We start from the raw sequence: 21,217 nt of genomic DNA, 5'->3' as shown, positions 1-21,217 counted from the left end.
AAATCATCTGATAATAGTGCATGAGGTTTTATTGACTACGGTACAAGCTAAAACATGAAGAAGAAACAATCATTTAAAAACACCAAAGACCCTTACATAGCAAAGGTTAAGAAATAAATTAAGACTCCTGTTGGGCTGTGCTGGGGAAGGATAGGCCTCATTCACTTCGATCCTTGGGCTCTCGGTATTTCCACTGGATGTAGTCAAAGATGTCTTTCTCACTATCTACTGGCAGTGGTTCTCCAGCAACTCCTACAAGAGACAAAAGAATCAAAAGTTTTAGAGGGTGTAGGACTGACATTTGTATAGGACATACTTGTAGAAAACAAAGAAAATGGCAACCAAGTCATTAAAAAAAGATCTTGCCCGCCCCCATCCTGCCACATGAGCGCAGGGTTGAGGTTTGTCACATATACACCAGTGCTACAAAAGGAACCTGAGTGTGCCAACCACAGCCTTTGAAGTTATCCAATTCATGATTTTCCTCTCTGTTGAATCTCCATGGGAGCCTCATGGGTTATATAAAATACTCTAGCTAGTTCCTTTGCAACTCAAAAATGGGGTTCCTAGACTAGCAACTGGCGTCACCTGGAAGCTTACTAGTAAAGCAGACACTTGGGCCCCACTCCAAAGCCCACTGAATTAGACTCTGTATTCAATGGGGTCTTCACGTGGTTTGTATACACACTGCCATGTGAGAAGTACTGCCCTAGTCAACCAAGGAAGAAAGCCCAATTTTATAATTTTTAGGACAAAATAACAAAATCTTCATTTCCCTAGTACAGAGCAGTAAACTACATAGTATATTATGAAATGTTAATAAGATCAATAAAGCAGGGATTAAGCTATTCTTACTCTTTAACTTTAAAGCATGGGCCAAAGCTACCAGATTTGGCTTGGCACCAAAAGCAACAATACCTGGATTCTTCAGAAGTCTTGGAGATGCATTTTAAAACACAAAACACTTAGACCAATAAAGTTTACTTTTACTGACCATCACAGGTGGAAAGAATTTAATCCACTGTGATAGAGCTAGAATTAATTCCTGTCATCATGGGCCTTCAAGGGAGAGCCTGGGACATGTGTGGATTAAAGCCCATTTGTTGCCTGATGAACTAACAACACAAAGAAACTAATTAACTGGCATAGTTATTTAAAGGCTTTTTAGAGAAATCAAAGTTGCTAAACCAAAATACCTTGAAAATAACTTTCTTTTCAGATGACTGGGGTTTTCTCTAAGGAACACAAATACTCACCAGTGACTCCTAGGGGACGGATCGTGTATTCATTGATTGTGAAACCCTTTTCTAAAGCATGAGTTCGCATATTCTTATTGAAAATATCACTCCCCGTGAAATAGAGAACACCACAGTAATATTGATCCTTGGGTATCAACCTTAAAAAAAAGCAATAGAGAAATCTTCTACTACACATTTCAAATTTAGCAAAATTAAGACTTTTAAAATTAGTAAGATACAAAGCACCTAAAATATTAGTGTATGTGGCCAAATAACCTGCAAAGGAGACTATCATTAGGTAAATCATTCAAACTACCCCAACCCTGCAGTTTAGGTTTTAGTAAACTATGCTCTGCAAGGTGTGGAGAAATGAAAAGCAGTGTCACTTATTACAATAACTTTCCCCAGGCAGGAAATGACTTTTGAGCTGTGGAAGGCATCCTGATGACATAGATAGCTAGAGAAAATAAATTAGATTCTGTAGACAGTTATTATTTACATATTTTCAGGCTAAACATTTTCTACAGCAGAAACATAAGGCACTTCAGAATGAAAAGGGATTCTGGATATTTATGTGAATTCCAAGATAAATAGAGGGAGGGGGGAACGGAGAAAAGAAGGGAAAGTTAATAGGTCAGCAACAAATACCTGATATCAATTCTCCTGTGTGGATATTCCTTTCCATCATTTTTACTGGGAAGCTGGCAAACACCCTAAAATGGATATTTAAAAGAATGTTTAAAGATATTTTTAAACTGAAAGCTTAATTTTAATTAAATGTTGTTAAACATGAGGTTAGTTTGTTTTAAATGGAGGCAGTTTTCTAATTTGGAGCACTTTAATTTAGTTTCTCTATGCACTGTACATTATCACTACCTTCTTATTACACTTCCTGATAATTAAAGAACTACATGAAACAGCAGGCAAGGATGAGAGTGATGAGGACTTGGCCTTTGTGAATTCTAAACAACAAGCTAATTGAGGAAAGCATCAAACATGAAAGACAGACCAAAACAAACAGAAAAAAAGCAACTTGGAAGAATGATTATTCTGGAAAAAGAAAACAAATAAAAAAGCTATGATAGAAACCGTAGGGGAGTTTGAAATTGTGGAAACCTCTCAGAAACGAGAAGACCAAGAGAAGAAAAATCTAAGGTAAGAAAATCAGGGGATTATTTTCTTCCTTCTCTACAAGTGAGTTTTCATTATACTTCTAGTTTCCAAACAGATATTTTCAAGGTCTGTTTTGTTATCTTTTCCTTTTTCAGAAAAATAGGCAAAAATTCTGGACTAGTCAGCAACCCATAAATATGTAAAAAGAACTACAGACATAATAAATTTCAAAATAAAACTTTCAAATGTCATATTCTAAGAAAAATATACAACTGTCAGGCTTCTGATTCTAAAAAGCAGTTGAACTGGTACACATATCACTAAAAGCCATACTTTTTCACTCAGCAACATAAAAAAGTTAAAATCTAAAATCCAAAATGGGTTGCTATGGCTGAAAGATCAATGAAACCTATTTATCTTCAAAATATGAAAACTACCTTCTTTGGCATTAATAAGTCCCAGCTCAACCTTCAAATGGGTCGGAAACTACTTCTATCTGGAATTACCATGAGGTTATTACCTTTCAGATATGGATGTTTCGATGCCACAGGCAATGATCCTACTGTTTGTCACATTAGAACTGGGACTTCATCTAATGGCTTTGTTCCTTTCTTCAAGGCTAATTTTATTTCCTGCACTTTTTCTGAAGTACTTATGTTAAATAATTTCTCTGTATTATTGTACATTATTTATTAGATAGAGTGGATGAGTTTTGTTTGACATTTCAATTAGGTAGCTTCATGCAAGTATCTGAAATAAAGCCCCTCTCACTACCTTAGGGTAGACCTCAAGGTACCTTCTATTATCTCTTGAATCCTTACTGTAGATATTTCACAGAAAATCTTCCAAGGGCAAACTTGCACAAAATGTTAAAGTTTGAATGGTACTCCGCATATATAAATCAAACAGGCATAGAAATGCAGAGGAAATTGTTTTGTTTTGTTTTTCTTTCAAATAGTATATTCACAGGAAGAATAGCTCACTTATCTAAAGACCATGATTTTACAAGAAGATTGGAATAACCTGGCTTTCCTAAGGTTTGATTACTATTAAAGGAATTAATGCTTTGAGGATAACTTGAAAAACACATAAATGGTCATATCTTGAAAACTATTTAATCAATAGTTATAGGAACAAGAGGTTTTAAGATCAAGTGGTTATGGAATGAGAAGCGTTTTTTTTTCACTTTATAAATTGAATTTATTTTGCAGCCAACATCCTTTCAGAAACCTAGAGATCGTAACTTCTTTGGATTATCTCTGCCAATGTTCATGCACTTAGGGTCACTGCTCTCTCTTACCCCCAGGTATCTGCTTGGCTAAATCCCTTACCTCAAGTCTTTCCCCAAGTCTCATCTTCTCTGCCTCTGACTACCCTGTATAATACTGTCTCCTGCACGCCCACCTCCCCATGTCCTGCTCTCCCCTTTCTTTTTAAAAAATAGTAATTATTACCTTAACACACTGTACAATTTACTTATTTATTAAGTTCACCATTATTAAGTTTCTTTCCACACTCCCCAGATATAAGTTCTACTTAAATTCACTGATATATTCCAAACTCCTAGAATCTGGAATTTAGTAGATGCTTAATACATATTTGCTGAACTGACTGAATATACCTTCTCCCCCTATTAACACTCATTCTCCCCATTTTGTTCTTTCATATCATGAACAATAAGGTCTGACCCAGCCTACTCTGTAGCTGTCCCTGGAATTTGGCTGCCCATGCACTTTCTAGGCAAAGGTCTTGTCTTTTTTGGATTGAGCAGCTACTAGGAAACCCATTTCCACCACCGTCAGTAAATCTTTATGCTCACACATACTTGGCTACCCACCTTTCCTTTCCAGGTTACACCCAGCTCACCAGCTTATAATTTTTCCTTGTATTCTTGCTAGCTGGATTACTACAGCCTTTGTTGGTTTTTCCTCTGGATCTCTCTCTGAGCACCAGCAGAATATGTTCAGATTGTAAAAAAAAAAAAAAAAAAAAAAATGCTTCTGCTATTGCATTGTATAAACACCTTCCACGTCGCTAAATCTGAAAGCAGGTGGTGCACTCCCCAGTAGGGATCCCAGCGCCTCTCACAGAGATGACTACTGCAGGAGAGTGAGCCAGAAGGGGAACCCAGAACACGCCCAGGCATACAAGGACACTCCTACTATGAAAAAAAAAAAAAAATCCAACCTGTCTAGCTCATATTGTTTTTAGGATTTTATCTGACTGAATGTACTTTGATTGTAAGAATTATGCATATTTATTTTGAGTAAATTAAAATCAATCTAAATTTTAAAAAGATGTCCATGGAGCATATATAAACCCTATTTTAAATAAGATCTCATTTGTGTATATACTTTTAGAAACAGAGTAAGTGCTCAAAATCTGACAGATTCAGGAAAACATATTTAATTCTCAAATACTGACTAGAATTTTTATTCTTACCTTTCCCAAAGTTCTTTTAAAAACACTGATAAAGTGTGATTAATATAAGCAATATACTTTCATAGCCCATAAAAATCACCAGGCTGAATTTAATAACAATGTTTTTACACGTTAAATATACATACCATAAAATTACCATTTTAACCATTTTCATGTGCCCCAAATGAAATTATGTACCCCTTTAAACAATAATTCCCCATGCCCCTCTCCACGCAGACCCTGGCAACCACCATTCTACTTTCTGAATGACATGATATTTCAATTATCCATCTCAACCATCTTCTTCTACTATTGGTTAAAACCATTGTCAAATTTATGCATGAGACTTGCTAATTCTATCATGTCTATTCTCCAAAAGCAGTCTTTTTCCTTTCAGTTATGGAACTTGGAAAAAGGGGGGCACCGAGAAAAGGGAATCCAAATGATGTATATATAAGTGACCAGTAGAATAAAGGTAAGCTTTTAATACCTTAATCCTAGATTTCTATTTGCCTTCCTGTCTATTTTTACACAGGGCCATTTATTAATGTTTTTAATCCATTTGCCATTTTTCTTGAATCTTTAAATTTTAATTCTCTAGAAGGACTACAGGATTTTAACAGTTCATCATGATGGGTTTCACTTTGAAAATCTCTGCAAGTGTCCTGCTCTATGAACTCCCCTACTATGAACACATTCCACATGTGTTTCTTCCCCTGTGTTCTAGCACATACCTTGATTCCTTTTCTTTCTTTAGTATTATAATAAATTAACACTCTTTAGGCAATTTTAATCTCACTTATTTTAAAGAATTCTGAGTTAGAGAATATAAAAACATTTGTTATTTTAGGAAAAAACTTATATGTCAAGGTCATTATGGATATTTTGAAAATAGTAGAGTATTTCTAATAATCTATTCCAATAGCACAGATATTTACAAGTGGGGAATTTAAAACAAAATTCTTTACTAAAATAGTCTGAGATTAGCATTCTGCTAATTCTTCTTCTTTAAGGCCTCATGGATATTTATTGATTGTAACATTAAGCTACAGTGAGGTCACATACTCACAACCATTACTAAACAGTCTTTAAAGTTTTTTCCCCCGATGTGTTAACTCAAACGAGTACTTACCATGAATTTTGTTTCACCTTTAGACAGAGTATCTGTAATAAAACAGACCTTTTGTAACTGCTCCACAACACGATGTAACAGTTTTGGCTGTAGAATCATAATTAGGGAATAAGAAAAAGAGCAATTACTCTGTTATGGCAAGAAAACATTTTTAACACACGTTTTCTGATTATCTGTGGAGAAATGCCTATTTTCCTATGTTCTGAGTAAGTACTTTTTTCTTTTAACAGGAAATTCATCTTATTAAATTAAACTTATTTTTAGATACCATCATCTTTCACCAATATCATGATGCTCCCAAACAAACATCATTTGTGTGTTTATTTGTTTCATTAAAACAAAAAAGTTAGCTGCTTCATCTTTAAAAGGCATATATTCAAAATAAAAAACGTTTGCCTTCTTGGAATTTCTAATAGAGGTAAAGTTTCTAAATACAATATTATGGATATTTCTAAAATATCTATGATAGACAATAGATAATTCAGGAAATATTTTACTAAATTTCATCTTTCAAATGTTAGATTGTCCATCCAATTCCTTGTAGAAAAGTATGTATCCCTTTCAACAACTTACTTTTTGCCTTTCACATAATTCAATCAGTACCAGTTTGACTTTTCAGAAAGATTAAAATAAAAACTTAGGCCTGGCCAGCATGGTTCACTGGCTGAGCTTTGACCAAGAGGTCATGGTTCCATTCCCAGTCAGGGAACATGCCTGGCTTTCGGGCTCGATCCCCAGTAGGGGGCATGCAGGAGGCAGCCAATCAATGATTCTCTCTCATCACTGATGTTTCTCTCTCTCACCCTCTCTCTCACAAAAACTTATTCTGAAAATAGACAATTATCATTTAGAAAATGATGCTCATTGCTATGTAAGATTGACCACATTGGTTATAAACTGAAGTACCTGCTTGTTTGACTCAGAGGTAAAACTTGGATGGGTCAGAAGAACATCCATGTCACCACTGGACTCTGCACCTATGACAACAGAGAAAACACATGGAATTCTTCACGTAAATTTACCTCTGAGACAAACAGAACCATGGGATGACACACATGGAAGGGCCTTACTTCTCATAGCATGCGGCTTGCTGTGTATCAAAGTCTATGTTTTGAAAATATTGATTCCAAGGCCCTACCCAAGGATATTCTTACTTAGTAGATTTGTAGCAGGGTACAGCAATGTGTATATTTTTAAAAACTTCCTAGGTGTTTTGGATGCACAGACTTGAATAACTTGTTAACTCTAATCTTCTCATTCTGCAAATATGGAAAACAGGACGTGGAGTGACAAACTTACTTAAAATCGTGTAGTGACAGATTTGGCCCGAGAACCCAGGTATTTTGGCCCCAATCCAATGTTCTTTCTACTTTTCAGTAATTATGGATTTAGTCCTTTTCTATCCCCACCTCTAGATTCTTTTCTTACAGCAGCTACCCAGAGAATTGCTTATAGCCTATCACCTACTTCCAAGCAAAACACCAGAGTGCCCAGAGATTCAGTCAGATATCTTTCTAAAAGTTTTAAATAAAGTTTTTCTATTCTAATTATTAAAGTTTATATTTTTAAATTTGTGTTACCCTTCTAAATTTTTGAGACCACAATTGTATAGTTCTAGCTTTGCTTGTATTCACATAGTAAATGGACATCAGCAGAACTTGGTTGTTGTGAGAATTGGTTTTGAACTGGTGCTTCTGAGACATTATTCTTAGATCGATTACAGAAAACTTAGAAAATACAATAAGAAAAACAAACAAACAAAAACTACCCAGATTCACTTGCATCTAGCCAGACAACCACTATTAGGATTTTAACACACCCAAAATTATTATAAATTTTTATTAAAATTAGTCACTAAAATATCATCCTATAATAAATTCAGTATGGATTTCTCTAATATATTTCCATCTATAAATAAATAAACTTAACTAATACTACTGAATCTTAGTAAATCTGTTAAGTAACACAAATTACATCTTTTTTGTTGCTGTTGTTAATCCTTACCCGAGGATATTTTCCCATTGATATTTAGAAAGTGGAAAGGAAGGGGCAGAGACAGACACAAACATTGATGTGAGAGAGATATCTATTGATTGCCTCCCACATGCACCCGGACTGGGGCCAGGAATCAGCCTGCACATGCCCTTGACCAGAATCGAACCTGAGAAGCTTCAGTCTGTGGGCTAAAGCTCTATCCACTGAGCCAAACTAGCTAGGGCACAAATTACATCTTTTTAATTCATCTTTTTTATATACACTAAGCAATTTTAACATCAAGGCATGAATAACCTGAGATTAAGAAGTGTATTACCTCTTCTGAAACTGCCACAGACTGTAGCTATGTATTCAGAATCCACTTTTTTAACTTCGTTTAGTACAATATCCTAATAGGAGAAAAATTAAGTCAGTATTCTAAAAATGGCTTTTCAGAGTGACACTGTCAATTCTAATCAAAGAATACAATTCAGCACACTCTTACTTGCATTTGTAACATCTCTTCACGAGGAATTCTTTTCTCAAAGTCCTCAAAATATCTATAAAGACAGAATAAATAGATAAGACTTTTGTGACATTTAAATCTTCTTAAAAAATAAATTTCCTACTATATCAAGTGTCCTTATACCATTAGATCATTCAAAAATCAAGATTAAAATTCATTAAGACAACAGTAAAATTGAGGGTGGAGAAGGTTTATTCCTCAAACTTGATCAAAATCCTTACAAGCCATCCTTTCCGCTATTCCAGATATTCAATCTAAACTTATTTATAAATAAACTTCACATTCACATACCAAGAGTAAATAAATATATTTAAGTTAGCACACTTCCAAATTAGACTGATCCCTATTGACAAGTCAAGGGGTTATAATTTATTGTCCTTAAATCATGTAAAATTATTGTATTTTAAAATACCTTAGTAGGATCTTGCAACATAAATAAACCCAGACATTATTCTAATTGAAAGAAGCCATTCACAAAAGACCACATATTGTATTATTTCATTTATATAAAATGCCCAGAATAGGCAAATCTATAGAGACAATAAGTAGATTAGTGATTGCCAGGAGGTGGAGGATTGGAGAGAAATAGGAGTGACTGTTAATGGGTATAAGCAACAAAAATGTTCTAAAATTCGGTTTGTGATGGTTATATAACTCTGTGAATATACTAAAACCCCTGAAAAAGTAAACTGATGAACAAAATAGATCCAGAGACATGGAAGCATGCAACAGACTGACAAATCTCAAAGGAAGTGGAGGGGGAGAGGGGTAGGAAGGGATTAAACAAAGAACTTAGATACATATATGTGTAATCCATGGACAATAACTTGGTGAAGGCCTGTAGAGGGAGGAGTGGGGAGAAGGGGAGGAGGGGGTCAATGGGGGAAAGGGGACATCTGTAATACTTTCAACAATAAAGATACATTTAAAAATTAAAAAATAAAACCAATGAATTTGTACTTTAAATGGTTGAATTGTATGGTATATGAATTATACTTCTACAAGATTGTTATAAAAATATTATCTAAGTATGAAATAACATCTAAGAATAAAGCAGTGGCTCAAAACCAATTCTCACAACAACTAAGTTCTTCAGAAGATCTCTATTTACTATGTAAATGCAAGGAAAATGAGAACTATACCACCCTGGTCTCTTAACTTGCTCAAATTTTTGGAAGGGCAGTGTAATAGTATGGTAAGGCATCAACAGAAAAGTGCAGGTTATTAGGACTGAATCGCCAACAAGACTATAGGACTGGAGGAAAGAAACATGCTTATATGCATGTACATAGCTTATGCACTATGTATTTTAAATAATTAGAAAGGGGGTTCCTGATTATATCTGGTACACAAAATAAATAACAGCTAATGCTGACATACAACATGCCTATTAGTTATTCCTTTACTGTTATTTAAGTGCTTGGTATTTTTCTTCTTTTTTTAAAATTTAGTGTTTCAAGTTCATGTCCTATCTTCTGAGGTAGACTCTAAACTTCGTAAGAGCTACACTGAGCCTGTTTATATCCTTACCCCAGATCTAGTGCAGTGCTTTGTATAATGTAAGCATGAAATAAACACCCACTGACTCACTGATACACTCAGTTCTATGCATTTTCAGAGGAAATTCCTTACAAAAGTTAAGAGAATGAGGGAAAAACTCAAAAGAGGCAAACTCTACAGGCGTCTGCAACAAATCTTAGCATTTCTGAACAGAGAAATGGTTGTTTAGCTAAGTTTGAAGAATTATGATGTATGAAAGAATGGCTATAAAAAATTTTACTTTTACGTCTCCAGTGTCAAAGAAAATTTGCCACCTTACTTCAGCCCAATTCGCTGATGATGGTTCAATTTATCTTCATTTTTTCTGAGATCTGTATAAAAGATAAAGTTGAGGTGCTAATTCAAACATTTTGTGGGGAAAATGGTAAATTCAGCAATACTATTTACAAAAAAAACTACATGGAAAATACATTAAAATTACTTTGAAAAGACAGTAAAAAATTTACCTAAAAAGAATTAGACTCTTCAAATTAACCTAGTAAAACCTAACAGTTATTTCATGATCATTTTTATTTACTGAATCAAAAGTTCAATTAGTTACATGGAACAGTAGATTAAACATACCAAGATCATACCAAATTTTACTGACTATAGCAAAAAGCAGCCTTATAAGAACTATATTGCTTAATTTATGGTTAACAGAAGCAGCAGTAGTAACCACAACTTCTGAATGTATTAAGAGTAACTAAGTTCATTTGTGTTGCTCATTTGTTTATTCACTCCTTCATTTAGTTAACATTTATTGAATACCAGTTTGTGTAGGAACTGTGCTAAAAATCTTGTTAAAAAGAGATGTGTTGCCGAAACCGGTTTGGCTCAGTGGATAGAGCGTCGGCCTGCGGACTGAAAGGTCCCAGGTTCGATTCCGGTCAAGGACATGTACCTTGGTTGCGGGCATATCCCCAGTAGGAGATGTGCAGGAGGCAGCTGATCGATGTTTCTGGCTCTCTATCTCTCTCCCTTCCTCTCTGTAAGAAATCAATAAAATGTATTTAAAAAAAAAAAAGAGAGATGTTATCTTTATTTTTTAATTTTAAAAACTGTCATAACATAACATATCTTAAATCTAAAAGTGACTTAGTTCCACTTAGATGTTCCTTTATTGGGCATGAATACAAGAGTAAGCTTTTAAAGATAAGTATGCTTCACAAGCAATTCCTATAATCACCCTCATATTCACATAAATTCTCTCTGGAAATATAAAATGGAGAAAAATAAGTATCTTTATAATATATAGAGCACTTAATATTTCTCATAGTTGTATTTACACAGAAAACACTGAAGTATATGAAACAGAAATATTGAGTCTGTTTTATGTATATGGTATATCAACAGTTATTATATTACAGGTCTGTGAATTGAGAAGTAATGTAAAAACCCTACACAAGTTAAGAGAACGAGGGGAATTAGAGTAGATCCTTCACACTCCCAAGGGATGCAACTGAATACCTTTGAAAAACAAATTCTTGACCCCATTTTCAGTATTTCACTCAGATAAACCATATACACCACAAGCAGAAAAGCACAACCCTCCGAGATGCAGATGTAACAGAGGTCATTAACTAGCCACGTGACCCACACAAATTTTTAGTAATATTACTAATTAACCATACTTCTTAAGAGTTGGTTACTATTTTTAATTACTTTAGTAGGTACCAAGCATTCTGCTAAGTGCTTTACATACATTATTTCATTAAATCATATGAGACAGAAATTATACCATTTTGTAGCTGAGAAACTGAAGCACCATTCTAATGAATTCATTGCTTACAAGTAGTTGAACCCACAAATATTAAACCCTAAATGCCACAGATATACTGTAATGAATCTATACATACATATGGCCTTGAAAATGTATGAATAAATTATATTTAAAGGATTGCTATATTAGATTTAAGAAAAGTGTTTCGGAATTACTATTTTTATCACTTTTTTGAAAGCAAAAATTCAATAAGCGATACAAGTCTCTTACAGAATCTTTCTCAATATACTTGGCTTTTAAACTGAATGTGTAGGACTTTGTTAACAGTTTAAAATTTTATTAACGAACAAAGTTTATTTACATCAACTAAAATCTGCAAATGAAATCATTGCCTTAAAACCAAAAGCCACTTCTTGCTCTTCTTGATTTTCTTCTGAGTTAAGATGGGAATATAAACTACTCTTTATATCTATTCTCTAATGTAGAGTTTTAAAAAAATCATATCATTTGTATCTAATTGAGAAGAGGTTTTTTGTTTTGTTTTTTGATATGTTTTTATTGATTTCAGAGAGGAAGGGAGAGGGAGAGAGAGATAGAAACATCAATGATGAGAGAGAATCATTGATCGGCTGCCTCTTGCACGCCCCCCATTGGGGATCGAGCCCACAACCCAGGCATATGCCCTTGCCGGGATTCAAACCCAGGACCCCCGAGTCCACAGGCCAACGCTCTATCCAATGAGCCAAACCAGCTAGGGCGAGAAGGAATTTTTCAAGTTCTAGTTTGTTAGAGCATTAAAGTCAGTCAGGACAACATTTAATCTGGAATTACATACTCACCTTCTAATGTTTTAATTCCTTCATCTACAAACTTCCTTGCAGCAGATGGACTACAAGAAAGAAACACATTATTTCATATCCAACGAAACTCAGGATTCTTGAAACAAATAATTATGTCTTCTCTTTCAAACATGAAAGAGTTACTATTGAAGTGAACAAGACTTGCTAAAATGGTGCATGGTAATTTGGGTAATGTTCAATTTCATCCAAAAGAGAGGAATTCTTGAAGCCTCAATCTAGGAATACAACCATAAACTTAGACATGAAAAAGATGTCTCAACAATTATGCCCATGTCTTTTACCCATAAAAGACATACAGGTACTTGAAAACTGTTCATTCATTCATGAGATTTACTGAGGGCCTAATATGTACCAGATAACACTGCTAGGTGCTAAAAATACAACAGGAATAACACAAATAAGGGTGCTGCTCTTACCTACATACATTCCAGTGGGTAAGAGAATGAATAAATACATAATAAACAAATAAGAAAATACCTGGCAGATGAATTAAAATAGAGTAACATAGCAGAGTGGTTAGGTACTACTTTGGATTGGGTGGTGAGGGAAGGCCTCTGAGATATTGAAACTGAGACTGGAATGACAAAGAGCCTATTCACAGAAACCGCTTGTCACAGAAACTGATATTCATGGCAGGAAGGCAATGTGGCAAAGAAAAACAGAACTGAAAAGGGAGTCAGGAAACATAGGTTCTAATTCTGATTCTGCCACACTTATCTCACTCTCTGTATTCAGTTTTCTCGTCTGAAAAAAGAGAACAATATAATAGATACCCTGTAAAACAACATTTAACTACCACTGTATAATGGCCTCGAGTCCCCAAGGAGTCAAGCTCATTTTCAGTAGACTAAGTTTAAGAATTTAATCTATTTTAGAGTAACTTTCCTAAAAATGTTGCCATATAAAAAATCATCATTATATCTAAAAAAATTCTCATTCCATGAAGATGAGAGTTAAGCATTACAGCTTTAATATTTCAATGTTCATATTTACTTTGTCTAGTGTCAAAGAAGCCTCCTTTCATGCTAGTTCAAATTTTAAGATAAAGATTCCTTCATTAAAAAATGCCTGAGAGCTTGTTTCAAATTCATAAGGTACTATGCTAGGTGCTATGGAAAAAAAGCTTAAATGTTTAAGATATCATGCTCAGAGAGGCAAATGAGGTTTAATCTGGAGAACGCAATAAGATGTACAAAGAGCAAGTGTTAGTGGAGTTTAGAGGAAGAAGAAATCATTTCCGGCTGGGGAATCAAACTGGTTTCACAAAGGAGGTGACACTAGTCTTGGATGAGGCTTTCACAGTAAAGGCAACATCTAGAGAACCAGCCTCAGACATGTAACATATGGAAGAGCAAACTGTATGGGCAAAGGCACAGACGTGGAAAGATGCAAGTTTTGAAGAGAAACAGCATGCACTTTGGTTTGGCTGACATAAAGATTAAACCAACCCTATATTGTGTCTGCTTAAAAAATAGTTCTTGTCCTGGCTCAGTTGGTTGGAGTGTTATCTTGTAGACCAAATGGGTGCTGGTTTGAAATCCTTCCTCTCTCTCTAAAATCAATAAAAACATATCCTTGGGTGAGGATTAAAAAAAAAAAAAAAAAGATAGTTCTTACCCAATGCCAGTAACTCGAGTCAGGAAATTGATGGATGAACTTGTATCATCCTGCCGAATCTTTAAGGGGGAAAAAAAAAGCATGACAATGATTTAAGAATGCTTCAAGGGCTCAAATGATCTTATTGGAAACATACCAATACTTACATATGTCTGGATAACCCTTAAAGGAGTATTCATATATAACCTAGGTGGTTATCCTATATAATAAAACCCTAATATGCAAATCAACTGAACAGAGGAAAAACTGGTCACTATGATGCACACTGACCACCAGGGGGCAGATGCTCAACACAGGCGCTGCTTCCTGGTGGTCAGTGTGCTCCCACAGGGGCAGCACCGCTCAACCAGAAGCCGGGCTTGCGGCTGGCAGGCTTGTGGCAATGGCGGGAGCCTCTCCCACCACCTCCGCTGCAGGTGGGCAGTAAAGAGCAAGGGGTCCCAGACGGCAAGAGGGCACAGGCCGGACTGAGGGATCCTCCTCCCCCAGTGCACAAATGTTGTGCACCAGGCCTCTAGTAAGTGATAACAGAGCAGCTAAAGATGTCTCATCTCTAACTTATCCAATACTCTTAAAAGACATTCATAAAAAACCAGAAGTGATATAATTACTCTCATCAGGGTGAAATAAAACCATAACAATGCTTGGGAGAATTTAAGCATTGAAGTTCTAAAAGATAACACCTTTTAGTCAAAGTTTATAATCTCCTTCCTGAATGGTTCTGAAAATATGAAGATAATTCTATTATATATGTTAATAGTCTCTTAATTGCAACATAAAATAAGTGAACATTTTATAGAATATTCAAAAATTTTAAAAATAGACACTCAAAGCCATAAACTCCTCTCTTCTCTTTTCCTTCTGAGTCTCAATCACCTGCAATGGTGCTCCATGATAGCTGCCATAAAGATAGACACAATAAGCAAATAAGCAAATAAATAAGTTAAATTTTACCTTTTCCAGTTTACGCAATTTTCCAGTTGCTAAAAACTCATCAATCTTTTCAGCAATTTTTGTTCCTACTCCGGGCTACATAAAAAATTAAAAACACAGAAGTCATATAAATGTAATGTTTTCCAAATCTCTAAAAAATAAAGTATAAAATTAGAAATTAAAAACAAATGATCATCATATGACCAGTTTTGAAACAAAGAAATTGAGCCTCAGTAAAAAATATAAAATACTTAAATGATTTGACAAAAGAGAAACCCTAGCAAAACAATTCTAAATGACTTTTTAAAAATTAACATCTGTGCCTGGCTGGTGTGGCTCGGTGGTTGGGCATTGACCTATGAACCAGGAAAAGACGGTTCAATTCCTGGTCAGGGCACATGCCCGGGTTGCGGACTTGATCCCCAGTCGGGGGAGTGCAGGAGGCAGCCCATCAATGTCTCTCTCTCTCATGGATGTTTCTATCTCCCTATCCCTCTCCCCTCTTCTCTAAAATCAATAAAAACGTATTTTTTTAAAAGGGGGGGAAACTGTTCAGGTTTCTCATTTTCTATGTCAGAAGATACTGACCCAAAGCAATTTAGAGCCGGGCTATTTTTTATAACTAATATTAAGGAGTACAAGGCAAAATACTTATTCTGAAAATATCAGATTTCTAGAATTATGGAGAAGCACTCATATGTATCAGAAAGTAGGTCTGTTCAAAATAACAGTGAAAAAATAATAATAGTGAAATGGAATAAAAATGAGATTTTCATATTAAGTCCAATCTTATGCAAAAGGAATTTTGGGTACTTCTGTGTTCTTTTTAGGGATATACCATAACTGAGATTTGGAATGAAGTGCATCAAAGTTTGACAGACGTTTGCCTTTAATAATGATCAGGCTATTTGCAATTAACATAAAAAGGGAAATTCAATGGTGATTAAAGGGGAACAGAATGGGAGCAGAAGTGGCTTCTGAGGTTTAACACTGGGTCAGTTCGACAAGATAGAAACTTAGAATTAAAGTCTAATGTATTTATAACTTGCGTGGCTAGTCTATTTGGGGAGGATGTATTGAAGTTGAGAACTATTACGAACACAAAGGATTTAGAACCTAAACACCAGAGCATGATTTGTATTGAGTAATAAATTCAAGTTGAAGATGTGGTACATGACTAAAGTGGATAATCTGTCACTTAGTCAAAAAGTACAAGATTTATGGTAATGTTAAGACTCTGGCCCTAACCGGTTTGGCTCAGTGGATAGAGCGTCGGCCTTCGGACTCAAGGGTCCCAGGTTTGATTCCGGTCAAGGGCATGTACCTTGGTTGCAGGCACATCCCCAGTAGGGGGCATGCAAGAGGCAGCTGATCGGTGTTTCTCTCTCATCGATGTTTCTAACTCTCTAACCCTCTCCCCTCCTCTCTGTAAAAAATCAATAAAAAATATATTTTAAAAAAACTCTGAAAGATGAAAATATAAGAACAGTTATAGTTTACATTCTAAAGGCTCTCATGAGAAAGTTAAGGACAATAAAATATTAATACCTAAATTCTACAGGACTTTGAAAACACACAGATAAAGAACAACAGAAGAAGGTGGTAACTATCAGGATCTAGACCAGGGATGGCGAACCTAAGACACGCGTGTCAAAGGTGACACTCGAACTCATTTTTTTGGTTGATTTTTCTTTGTTAAATGGCATTTAAATGTATAAAATAAATATCAAAAATAGAAGTCTTTGTTTTACTATGGTTGCAAATATCAAAAAATTTCAATATGTGACACGGCACCAGAGTTAAGTTAGGGTTTTTCAAAATGCTGACACACCGAGCTCAAAAGGTTCGCCATCACTGATCTAGACTAATCAAAAGCCATGGCACTTTGACATCTTTAAGAAAAAATGAATAAGCCATGGCCAGTGTGGCTCAGTTGGTTGGAGCATCATCCCATATATCGAAAGGTTGCAGATTCCATTCTTGATCAGGACACATACCCAGGTTGAAGGTTCCATCCCCACTTGGGGCATGTACAGGAGGCCACCAATCAATGTTTCTCTCTCACATCAATGTTCTCTTTCTCTCTCTCCTCCCCTTCTCCACCCTCTAAGATCAATAACCATATCCTCGAGTGAGGGTTTAAAAAATAATAAAATAAAAAATGAATAAGGTATGGTCCTTAATTTTTAAGAACTTAGAATCTTTTAGTGAGATTTATATGAGAGAATAATCTGATTATCATTAGGTAAACTTTCCCAGGATACTATTAACATTACTATTACAAATTACCAAGGATGCGACCTTCTAGAAATTGTGACACTGCTAGCATACAGGGCTTTATGGAAATTACAGAGGACAGGGCTAAATGCCATAATATACAAAGGGGCTTAATCGTGTGCTTATTAACAGGTAAGATCTCTTTGGCAACACTAACTCATGTAAGTTCCTATACGTGGGGATCAGAAAAAAGTAGCTGGGGACCAGATATGCTGGTACCACTCAGTCTCCATACTCTTCTTCAGGACTACGCTCAAACTGAAAATGAATGAGAATATGCATAAATGGAGAGAGTAGAGAAAAAAAATTTAATTACACATGTTTAAAAATTTTTAAACTCACCCCTCTCCCAATCAAAACACTTTGAGCTTGAAGTATGCTTGAAGCAAAATAAATATTATTCCAATAAGTCAGTACAGTGAAATTTGCCTATGTGGGCCAAATTTAGTCTATGGAAGCCCACCAAATTCGTATATGTGTAAATTCTTCAATCAACTTGCTTACTAAACTTACCAGTTTCTTAGCTTCTGCTCCACTCTTTATTTTGTGTGGGTACTTTGCTATCACAGATGCTGCTTTTCTATAAAAAAAAAAAATCCAGTAAGGTCTTAATTTTTCTTAAACTGGAATACACATACAAGCAAATATGCAGCTTAAACTTTCACCAAGATCATTCATTTCCACATCTTTAAAACTTATAAAAAAAAAACAAACACCACACAGATGAGCTGAAACCACATACCTCTCTATTAGAGATATATCTTGAAAATCCTCACAATTGAGGCCTCAAAATTACAACTAAATTACAGAACAACCATAAAAAAGAACCAGTCAGAAATGAAGGATACACTAACTGAAATGAAGAATAATTTAGAGGGAATCAATAGTATAGTAGATGAAGCCAAAAATCGAAACAGCAATTTGGAATATAAGGAAGCAAAAAATACCCAATCAGAACAGCAAAATGAAGAAAGAATCCAAAACACGAGGACAGTGTAAGCAGCCTCTGGGGCAGCTTCACACACACCAACATTTGTGTCAGGGGGTGCCAGCAGAAGAGAGAGAGAGCAAGAAGTTGAAAATCTATTTGAAAAAATGACAGAAAACTTCCCTGACCCGGTGAAGAAAACAGACATGGAAGTCCAGGAAGCACAGAGAGTCCCAAATAAGATAAACCCAAAGATGCCCACACCCAGACACATCACAATTAAGATGCCAAAAGTTATCGTTAAAGAGAGAATCATAAGAGCAGCAAGAGAAAAGCAGTTAGTTACCAACAAGGGAGCTCCTGTAAGACGGTCAGCTAATTTCTCAACAGAGACTTGGCAGGCCAGAAGGGAGTGGCAAGAAATATTCAAAGTGATGAAAGGCAAGGACCTCCTCTACCCAGCAAAGCTATCAATTAGAATCGAAGGGCAAGACTAAACAGTTCCTCTCTGAAGCCTGCTGTGACTCAAATGATAGGGTTGAAAATATCTCCTGACTGCTATGTCATCAAATGTGTGGATGGCAGGACCATTACTTTATATGGGAAGCCATAGGAGGTAAAGGGGAGAGTATAATCCTTTCTAAATTTCGCTGGCTGGGGAGGAAAGGAGGAAGTTGAGTTCGGCTTTGGAAAGGTAAAGATTAAGGGGCTATAGACGTAAAAATCTGAAGAAAAGCCCAGTGCGATCCATATTTGGAGTCCCTGACATAACCAGTATAGGAAGCCACCAAGAATGGTAAGAACTGCCGAGAGAGTGAGAGGAGAGAGTCTCCGAGGGCAGATCGCTAGGCACTGCCAACATGAACACGGGAGGCAGAAGAGGTGCAAAGACGGAAGGCTGTGCCGCCACGGAAGTCAGGGGTAAGACATGAGTAGAAGGAGCTAGTAGTGAATGTCACTGAGAATCCCGTAAGATGAGATGTAGGTGAGGGCATTTTCAGCGGGTCGGCAGAATGGAAATCATCCCGCCATGAGATAAGAAAAGACTAGGGAGCAGGAAGGCCAGGCCAGGGACACAGATCACTCAGGAAGGAAGGGTAATTGTCAGCCCTAACCGGTTTGGCTCAGTGGATAGAGCATCGGCCTGCGGACTGAAGGGTCCCGGGTTCGGTTCCCGTCAAGGGCATGTACCTTGGTTGGCGGCACATCCCCAGTGGGAGGTGTGCAAGAGGCAGCTGATCGGTGTTTCTCTCTCATCGATGTTTCTAACTCTCTATCCCTTTCCCTTCCTCTCTGTAAAAAATCAATAAAATATATACTTTTTTAAAAAAGAAGGGTAATTGTCAAGTGGGAGAGAGAGGGATAAGGTCCGAGTTAGAGGGAAGTGAAGACTATCGCTTTGCTTTCGCTTTTAAGAGCGGAGGGACTAGGGCGTGTGTACAGGCGAAGGGTCAGAAGCAAGTGGCATAGAGTCTAGGCTCAGGCCCCTGGTGCGATGAACAAGGATGGGGTCCAAAGAGGGGACAGGACACAGCCCAACCGGCGGGGAACACGTGTCCCCTCGAACCACATCTATTTCACAGCACAGTCCTCATGTACGTGAAAAGCAGACTGCATCTTCAGTAACTCGGGTCTAACGACAGGAAATCAGCCCGTGTTCCGTCCGAACTGGACTGAATGGACCTCGCAGAGCTCTGCCCAGGCTCCCCCAGAATACGGCAGTCGGGCCCCAGCAGTCGCGCCTGCAGCCCTGCTGCTTTCTTCCTCTTCCTCCTCCCGCAGATGGCCCCCACACACGCGGGCCCCCGCCCTCCGATGGCCCGCACCCCGGAAGGCAAGTCCGGCCCACCTGTAAGCGTTGTATTTGTGGATCGCCTGGTTGACGTTCTTCTCGAAGTTTGCGAGCTCTGAAAAGGCAACAAGAGGCTCGGGTGAACACGAGCCACGAGTCCACAGACGAGAACTGAGTTTCCCACGAGGGGAAGTCGCCGCCTTTAACCTTCAAGGGCGGGGACCCTCCACGGCTCCGCGGGCCACGCCAACAGCTGCCCGAGCGGCGACAGGGGCCCCAGCGGAGCCGACTCTCACCGGCCACCGGCCACCGGCCACCGGCGCGGAAGGAAGGTCCGCACGGAAGATCACCCGCTGCGAGGGGCCGACCCCATCCCCCGGGCTGTCGGGACGGGAAAGGGAGCGGGGACGGAAAGGGGGTGGGGGGACGAAGAAAGCCGGCGGCCCCGGCGCCGGGCTGACCTGTGAGCATGTCGGTGATCCCCCCGTTGAGAGTCTCCTGCGGCGCTTTCCGTTTGCTCATGGCGGCCTGCACCTGGGAGCCCGAGTGCGCTGAGCCAGGGACCGGCCCCCTCGCCCAGCTGGAAGGGGCACAGGGACGCGGAGAGGTGGGTAGGACCGGCCCAGCCCCGGTGCAGCCAGCGCGACCGGCGGAACAATGGCTGCCACTGACAGGAGGCTCGGCGCTCGGCGCACGGCGCGCGTGGTGACGTCATGCGAGGAGGCGGGGCCGGGGCGGGGCTAGGACGGCGCTACCTCTGCGTGCGAGACTGAGAGCCGGTAGGGAGGCGGGGACCTGGAACCTGGGTTTGGCAGGAGGGCAGCGGACACCCCGGAATTACATCCCAATGGGGTTCCTGCGGGAAGACCTGGATTCCTAACCTGAGACGTATCTGTTTTCTCAGTACGTATCTCTGAAACGCTCTCCCTCAAAGGGGAAATATAGGAGCCCCATTTTTCACTCTGAAGTCAAAACTTAAGATGGTGGGGTGGACAGTGTAAGGTGGTTGGATGGGAGGTAGAATGCTGAGTTCTCTGTGCACATTTTATGTGTGCACAATAATAGCTATTGAATTCACGACGCACTTTATATGTGATGAGGCAACAACACCAGGGTAATACTGTCAAAACTTTCTGTAAGAATG

The 21,217-nt window shown here is 37.9% G+C and overlaps 1 protein-coding gene across 1 annotated transcript; it reads right to left on the bottom strand.

Moving 5' to 3' along the window:
• Positions 1-8: 8 nt before the first annotated feature.
• Positions 9-20,742, bottom strand: POLB (DNA polymerase beta). Its single transcript, XM_070408475.1, has 14 exons — positions 20,535-20,742; positions 20,131-20,188; positions 17,867-17,933; positions 15,098-15,172; positions 14,144-14,202; positions 12,506-12,555; positions 10,224-10,275; positions 8,384-8,438; positions 8,216-8,288; positions 6,811-6,881; positions 5,905-5,991; positions 1,887-1,951; positions 1,257-1,396; positions 9-252 (listed from the first exon to the last, which is right to left on the bottom strand). Exons 1-14 carry the CDS (start codon positions 20,593-20,595, stop codon positions 158-160), a joined length of 1,008 nt encoding a protein of 335 aa, XP_070264576.1. The 5' UTR covers positions 20,596-20,742; the 3' UTR covers positions 9-157.
• Between the last annotated feature and the right edge of the window lie 475 nt (positions 20,743-21,217).

This window comes from Myotis yumanensis, unplaced genomic scaffold, assembly GCF_028538775.1.
Source record: "Myotis yumanensis isolate MYYU_CA2020_CCGP unplaced genomic scaffold, mMyoYum1.0.hap1 SCAF_3, whole genome shotgun sequence".
NCBI lineage: Eukaryota > Metazoa > Chordata > Mammalia > Chiroptera > Vespertilionidae > Myotis > Myotis yumanensis.
This window is presented reverse-complemented; position numbering and strand designations above follow the sequence as displayed.